Source organism: Gavialis gangeticus, unplaced genomic scaffold, assembly GCF_001723915.1.
Source record: "Gavialis gangeticus isolate Ggan-Ray unplaced genomic scaffold, GavGan_comp1, whole genome shotgun sequence".
NCBI lineage: Eukaryota > Metazoa > Chordata > Crocodylia > Gavialidae > Gavialis > Gavialis gangeticus.
The window spans coordinates 70948386-70956496 of NW_017729034.1; the positions used below are offsets into that span (position 1 = coordinate 70948386).

At 43.7% G+C, this 8111-nt stretch overlaps 1 protein-coding gene across 5 annotated transcripts in view; it reads right to left on the minus strand.

Annotated features, from left to right (window-relative positions):
• Nucleotides 1–341: 341 nt before the first annotated feature.
• PNLDC1 (PARN like, ribonuclease domain containing 1) overlaps nt 342–8111 on the minus strand; it is a 37442-nt gene continuing 29672 nt past the window's right edge. For 4 of the 5 annotated variants that reach the window (XM_019527597.1, XM_019527594.1, XM_019527598.1 and 1 more), the window contains 7 exons: nt 5412–5476; nt 4938–4991; nt 4272–4314; nt 3248–3347; nt 2495–2670; nt 2225–2323; nt 342–529 (listed from right to left, as the gene is read on the minus strand). In XM_019527597.1, the coding sequence (XP_019383142.1) occupies nt 457–529; nt 2225–2323; nt 2495–2670; nt 3248–3347; nt 4272–4314; nt 4938–4991; nt 5412–5476 (610 nt within the window). In that variant the 3' untranslated portion in view covers nt 342–456. Of the gene's footprint in view, nt 530–579; nt 1062–2224; nt 2324–2494; nt 2671–3247; nt 3348–4271; nt 4315–4937; nt 4992–5411; nt 5477–8111 lie in introns of those variants that run through there. The other variant, XM_019527595.1, reaches the window with a different exon arrangement.

Below are 8111 nucleotides of genomic sequence, written 5' to 3' on the forward strand. Positions count from 1 at the left end.
TTCAGGACCCAGACATTTGGGGAACTGTAATATCCTCCCTCAGTTACAGCTGAAAGATCACTAAAGTTTAAGCGGCTGCTTCTATTGCATCACTTCCCTGAACTACAATTTAAGTGTGCATGAAATAGCACTTTTTGTGACAGTACAGCCATGGGAACAGAACTCAGCTATTAGTTGATCCTGAAGAATCAACAACATTAAAATGCCCCCATCAAACAGTGGGGTCACACCATTCCACTTCTTCTTCAATAGAGGATTGTACAAGTTTTAGTCTATTTAAAACAGAACAAATTTTCCTTCATATTTGGGACATAAAAAAACCAAGACAGGCACAAAGTAGAAAAGGTAAAAATGTTTTACTGACCATCATGTTGTTAACAGACTATAGAAAAAGCAAAGGGACATCCTGGTATATGAGCACATGGCTAAGATCAGCATTCCTGATGTTTAAGAAACTTAAACCGGCTGGCACAGAGATCCTCCAAGCACAAAAGCCAAAAGAGACCAGGAGGCCACAATGCCACAAATCCTACAAGAGAAAAGAATATTGAAATATTGTTGAAGCTGTTTACAATTACAGAGGTGCTTCTGAAAGTGCGACTCCTCCCTGAAATATGTCAGGTCTAATAATAACATTTTCCTGCACTGCCTCACTGCTTTTACAAACTCGTGAAAGTTTTAACTCTTCCCTCTCTCTCCCCTCCCGTCGCACATACTTTAATTCTCCACTTTTTCCCCCACTGGTCATTGCAATCTTGAGCCTTGTACAGATTAGCATCCATCAATGAAGACAGCGTGATGGTTTTGGGAGGTCCACAAAAGAACATTTAATTGGTGATCCAAGTCAGAATAATTTACACAAGCTTTTTAAGTCACTACAGAAGCCTCGCCTAAAAGATATTTTCATTAGGGTTCACTATTTGTTAGTGTCACACATTACTTAATTGGTAGCAAATTATTCAGTTGCAGATATACAGCAGAAGGGAGGTCAGAATGGATTATCATCAGGGATTCTGGTTCTCTCATAAAAGTCACAAATTCTCTGATAAAACCCCCAAAACCTGCAATTAAAATGAAACGCCACTATGTATATAAGTATCAGTTGAACACAATGTTTTATTGATATATTCTCAATTTTAAAGCAATTTGGAAGCCTACCACTGCCTCAATCAATATACTAAACTAAATTCTAAATACCTATACATTTTGGTGTTTGATTTGAGTTTTTTTACCATGGAAAACCAGGACATGGGTTCATGTCCATCACTCTCCACCCCACAGCCCTCCTGACCCTGCTGGTCCCCCCTGCCCCCCACTCACAGCCCTCCACTTCTCCAACTGCCAGGACTATGGGGCCAGAAACCAAGGGCTGGAGCCCCCCACTGGCTGCAGCAGTGCCTGAGCCCCAGCTGTGATCCCCACACTACCCTGGCGAGGCACCCCCTGCCCACCTGGCAGCAGTGAGGGGCACAACTCCAAGCCACCACCCCTGCTGCTGCCAGATGGGCGGGTGAGGGGGGCGGTGTGCCTCACCAGGGTGACGTGGAGCTTGCAGCAGCACAGAGCTTCCCTGCCCAGCCCTGCTGCACTGGGCCCTGCCCAGTGGGCTGTGGAAGCCCTGAGTTAGGGGGAATAGGGTGGGAAGCCCAAGCCCACACCCTCCCCACCCTGCACACAGATCTGGGGGCACATGGTTCCCCCACCCCCCTCAGAAGCACACACAGAAACAGAGAGTCAGCCCTCCCCCACCCCCCGGATGGGCCACTAGTGGCCCCGTCCCACTCCCTGCCCAGGACCTGAAGCCATACATTGTGGCCCCAGGCCCCAAGCCCCACACACCCGCTGGCTAGGCAGCAGCCCCAGCCCCAGCTCTGCCCAACTTCCTTCCTCCCTCCCTACTGGGCCCTCAATTCTTCCCCCTGCCCCCCCCCCCAACCAGACTGACCTGCCAAAGCTGCTCTCCAGGCTGCCATGTGCATGTACATGCACATGGTGCTCCCCGACTGGCCACCCTCCTCCCACTCCCCCCAGCCCCTTGCAGGCTGGAACTCTCCCACCTGCCAAGAGCTCTTTGCAAAAGTAGAAAATCCATGCGTTTCTCCATTAAAATGAGTGATCTGCATTTTTCTCAGTTAAAGGGGAAAATCTATGTTTTTTTCCGTTTTTTCGTGGGAAACAGAAAACCCAGATCCCTTATTATTTACAATAGATCATTGCCACTTACTGTAGCAAGCAGTTCACTTGTGGTGAGTGCCTCCAGTAGTGATAGAAAGAAATCCGTAAATTGGGGTAATCTTTATAATCTTCCAAAACAACCCTGACGCTGTAATAAATGAATTGCATCATGAGGTACTTCTCCCATGCAGCCCTTACTGTCTTTTGAAGCTGGGACAAAAAAATCCCTTATATAGATATATAAAACATCAGCAGTAGAACAAAAGGAAATGGGGGGAGGGTTATTGGGTGAGAGGTTCAGAATTTTTTTATTGCTTACTTCTTAAAATTATTGGAGAGTAGCAGGAATTGGTTCTTGGTCAGCTGCCTGACATCAAACCTACACAGACCTTTCAGCTCCTGATAGATCTGCTCTTCATTCACCCCAGGCCACCCCTGAACACTGGCAATCAGGAGAGGGAGATGGCGGCTGGAGACATCTGCACCAGAGAAATTCTGGAAAATAATGAGGTAAAAACCAAGCCAAAGATTTAATCCACATCTGACTATTGTTTTTAATATTTCCAAAATTAATCACAAAAAGGGAAAAGGAAAAAGCAGCAAAGAGTGACATTCAAGATAAGTAGTACCTGCTCTACAACAACAGGGCATTATTTTTTATCCTTGGGTCACACAACCCAAAATGCAAGTCATCAGAGTCCACAAGAAAATAAAGAAACAAGATAACATCAATCAGTCTCTCTCATGGCATCCTTTGCTACTAATCACAGGAGTGGAAGCAGGAATACCCAGACAACCGTTTCTCCTGCAGTTCCACTCCATTATAACTGCTGCAGTGAGAAAAGGGGCATTTTGGTTGCAGAGAAAGAATATACTTAATTTGTAACATGATAAAACAGATGACCTACATATTTGGCGTTTAAAAAAAGATCAACTATACTGTCACTGAGAAGCCTTTGCACAGTCAGACACCAGCTCGACAATTTCTTTCACTCACCAACAGGAGCAGCTGATGTACTAACTTTGTGATTCAGAGAGAGTATAAAACAAATATGCAGCAATTTGTACTCACAATTTTTGAGACAGAAGCTCGGATGAGATTCACCTGGTTCAGGTACTTAGCTAATACATTTAGATATTGAGAGAAAGAGGGACCATTCTCTTTTGTGTCACTGTGCCAGAAAAAACAAACACACATGATGACAAAAAACAACACATAATAATCTGTACTACATCAAATATATAACAATGTGGCTTTGGAGAATTCACAGCTACAGTAGCCTTTTTAAAGGGCAGAGGATAGCAAGGATAATTTCTCTAGACCAGGGGTATCAAACTCACTCTGGCCCCTATGTCAGATCCACACCTGGCAACAAGACATGGATTAACACTGCTGTTGTTCACACCCCTGGTGCTATAGCTGGGAATCTGCTGGCAGGCCCTGCCCCCAGGAGCAATGTGGGGCAGGTGAAACAACTCCATAGGTTGGCTCTTCAACACCCCAATGGTCTAGATCAAGGTTCTCAATTCCTAGGCCGCGGCCCAGTGCCGGGCCACGATGGGTCAGCTGCCAGTCCACAGCATGGTCAGCTGCTGGACCAGAAGTGGCCGCAGACCGCAGCCCCCCAGAGCTGGGTTTAGAGGCCACGGCTCCTTCTGCAGGGCCTGTGGCAGTGCAGGGTTTGGCCCACGTCCCCATGTGGGGGTATCCTTACCCGTCTACTGGCCGGAAATTCCAGCCATGGTCGGCTGTGATGGCTGGGCCACGGGTTGCCAGGCCGCAGCCACTTCCAGGCCGTGGTTTGCCTGGCTGTGGCATAAAAAAACTTTGAGAACCCCTCGTCTAGTATAAACATGGTACTGGTGAACAATCCTCAGTGTACACAACAGATACAGCAAGTGCATGGCAGTTCACATACCCCTGAAGCTATCTTGTCAATGTGCCTCAGCGATATGAGAGAGAGAGAGAGGGGGCACATCTACTGCTAAGAGAATAGCTTGGTTTCAGTGCTCCATAGATTAGCAAACTAGAACTATTTTCCAGAAGAGCCACAAACAACACAATTCCCAAAGAGAAGTTAATGAACATTACTCACCATGGCATTCTGCATAGGAGCAAGTGAGCTACTTTTAGAAGAACTAGATGGACAGACAAAAAAAGGGATGGCATTACAAAAATGCTGGAGAAACACAACTAAAATAACTTTCTGACTCAAAAGAAATGGAATGAGGAAAAACTTACAAGCGCAAGGAAACATGTAAGTATACACATTTAAAACAAAGCCAAAAGGATATTTTACTAATTTACCAATAAATAAGAAATGTTACCTAGTAATGAATAAATGTCATGCAAATATGGAATTTAGCTGGGGAAAAAAAACTTCTGTTCAATTACATTTTTAGGGTGCCTGTAGATGTGCAGGGATGCTGCAATTACAATGTGTTGGAACAGACTTGATTAACTGAGTCTGCTGAAGTGTGCTAATGAGCATGCTCCTGCAGCCTCCACATCTTGCATGCTCAGCATCTCTGTGCTTCAAAATAGCAGCAGGGGCACTTTAACTAGAACTCAACAAACAAGCTTTAGTTAAAAACACCCCCACCATCATGTTGAAGCACAGGACACTGAACACATAAAACACTGCGGGCGTTTAAATTAGTCTCTCTCAGAGCCACTCTAATTCAAGAGCCCCCACCTCCTCCCTTTCCCCCGCATGCTCAGAACACATGTAAAAACACCCTTACAGAACATTATATTTTACCTGATCCACAAAGAAATGCATCGTAGGCTGCCTCATGAGGATATTTCTCTTCAGCTATGAGAGTACAACAACACAGAGAATAAATTAGAACATCTCTAAAACTCTATGCAAACTATTCTAAATCAGAATCTTCCTTTTCTCAGCACTCAAGTATCCGATGCATGCTCCTCTCCATGCATTTCCTGTCTTTTCCTCACCCTTATCAGTATTCTTATAACCACTTACTCTCTTCTGAGTCTCCTCAGGAGCTTATAAAATGACACTAAGGAGGCAGCAGTTAGGCCAGCAACTAAGAAAAGATGGCATTGCACTTAAATCTTAAAATTACTTCAACGAAAGATCTTGATTATGCCAACAGGCAAGGAAAAGCAGCCTATATCCACCATGCCACTTACATATCCATTTATCATTTATATTTGGATTTCTATGGAATGAAGACATCTGAACTACCTGCTTTGTCCACACAAAACCTACCATATTTTGAACAGTCACTTGCATGAGAAATCACAGGGCATGTCGGGTTTGTGGGATTCAGGTCACTGTTGGAAAGAAGTGTAAGATTTTTGTTAGTCTCCAACACTTCTGGGGGAAAAAGTTTTTGGTCCATATTTGCTTGCCCCCTTCTCTGTTATTTTAATACAATCACCAAAGAGATTTCTGAACAGAGCTTTCTCTACCCATTATTATTTGAAGGCACAGAACTGGATTTTACAGAAATTTAGCACTGACTATCGACAAAGGGGGCTATGTGGTTTCGTTTCCCTTCACACCAGGTTGAACGCTTATTCCCAATGCCTGAGTTTTCAGCCACGGACTAAACTGTGGGAAGCAGAAAAGGAAGGGACAGATGGAAAAAGTCCAGAAGAGCCAAGTTTTGTTAAGAGATATCAGGGCAGGTCTCTGTAAGCAGGAATTCCAACCTTCCCTGCTTACAGAGAGGCATCATAAGATTCCCTGGGACTCATCTGTAAGTGGGGCACGCACTCCTGGGGCTTGAGAGGCCCAATCCTGCCAGAATTCCCAGGGCGCACAGAATCAGGCCCCTCAAGTCCCCAGAGCACCCATCTGGGGTGGCTGGAGAGTGTAGGCAGCTCTGGACTGCTCGTACTCTCTTGCCACAGAGCAAATAGGCATCTGCTGCAATAATACTTTTTGTTGGGGCCACTGATATAGCACAACAAAAGGTAGGGATGTCTGTTTGTGCCACCATAAAAATTGTTATGGAGGCAGACAGGCAACATCAGGTAATGTCTGCTTCTCCCCCTAGTTACAATCAGAAGGGGCCAAGCATGTTTACGACACGAAAATGAAGCATACAAAAGGTCACAAATATTGGATGCTTTTCTATACCAAATGCATCCAAAGCAGACTGGTGCTTGCAACTGCCTCTTCTAGATTCATCCTAAGTACATGGCTGGCATTCTACTTGCTTCCCCACCCTGCCAATTTACATAGTCCTGGCCATAACCATAGGCTGCAATAAAATGAGAAGGGAATAAAAACCCTTAATTAAGCTCCTGCAGTTTCAGATTGTGAAGGGTGGTATTCTTCCCTTCCACTCAGCAGGAAAATACATGCTGCTCAGCCAGAGAAGACTTCTATCAGTATATAAGGCAAGTCAATTCAAATGTTCCTCTACTTCATTTCTCTAATTCTGTAACCGGCAACTGGTATAGACTGATCTAGGCAGGTTGAACAAGAAAAGGCAGCATACTGGATTCTTATTTCACCTCTGAAAGAGCATGAGGATGGGAAGCAGGATTGTCCTAATCTATTCTGGACTATAAAATGGCAGGTGCTAACCCAACCCTGTCACTCTGCCTGCAAGAGTTTACTTTAGATCAGCGACTCTGAAAGCAAACGGAGATCGCTATACATGTTAGCTGGTTTGTAGGACTGTTTTGTTTGTAGAGATGTGAAGGCCAGGGAAAAAACCCCAGAACAATTCAGAAAAAAAATGGGTTTTTTTCCATTTTTTTCCAAGGCTTTTTTTCCCCAATGGAAAAATTGGAAATTTGGGGAAAAACTGAAAAAACCTCTTATGAAATATATTTTTTTTAGAGTGATGAATGAAATGCTTTTTAACACAAGGTTTTGAAATATTATTTATTACAGCTGCCCTTTACTCCCTCAAAATGATTTCTAATAACTATATAATATGAAGAAGTTTATGTAAGACTCTACACTATTAGATTATTACAATTCCTTGATATGGTAGACATGATACAACTCTCAAATCCAAGATGCATTTCTTCCAGTAAAAGGCACTGCCATCTGCACAGGAAGAAGATGGAAGGATCCAGGGCCGCCTTCTTTGCTTCTGCACTACCTGCAGCCTTCTTTCCTTTGGTGACCTTTGATTTACAGTTTGGGGGAAACAGAGTAATATGTTCTCCTCCTGAGTCCTAACTAGGCACTTCAACCTGGTCACCTCTTCCTCCAAGGACTGAGAGTAGACACTGGCACCTCCCTGCTACAAGAAAACAAGCAGTTCATTACTATTCTTGCTCGTGTGAAGAAACTGTTAAAGTCCTGTTGCTGGTAGCAAAGCCTCAAAGGAAAAAGAAACCTAAAAATATTGGTGGTGGAATGGAACCTGCCTCCTCCTGGACCCTGTGATCCACAGAAGTATGTAACAAACTGCATCTGGCAACACACAGGAGCTGAAAGTAGACTTCTTGTTTATTTAAAGGTAAGAGTTTCAATTTCTTTTGAGTTCGGTATATTAAACTATATTTTCAGTTAGTATGGTTTCATAATTTATGCGATCCATACTGGAGTTCCTACCAATCTGATGCTTTCTAAGCAAATCAGCCTCTACCCTTACCTTAGCAGTGAGGTGAGGTCTGAGGGAAGGGCTGGTTCGCAGTTATCTTACTGAAAGCTTCCCTCCATCAATTGCTAAATTTTTCACGTTGTAGTTTAGCTTTTATATACGTAACCTCACTATTAAATTACGCATTTTTTTTTCCCCCCCTCAGCAGCATGGTACAACCATCTTCTAACACACGGAAGCATTTCCACACCGCAACTGCAAGTCATTCTGAAAAAAAACAAACTGTGTTTTGCAAATACTATCAAATTAAATATGCATTTCCAAATGCTACCTGGATGACCAAACACATCCTTGCATGTACGTAGTGTCCTATAGACATAAAAAAAAAAAAAAAAAAA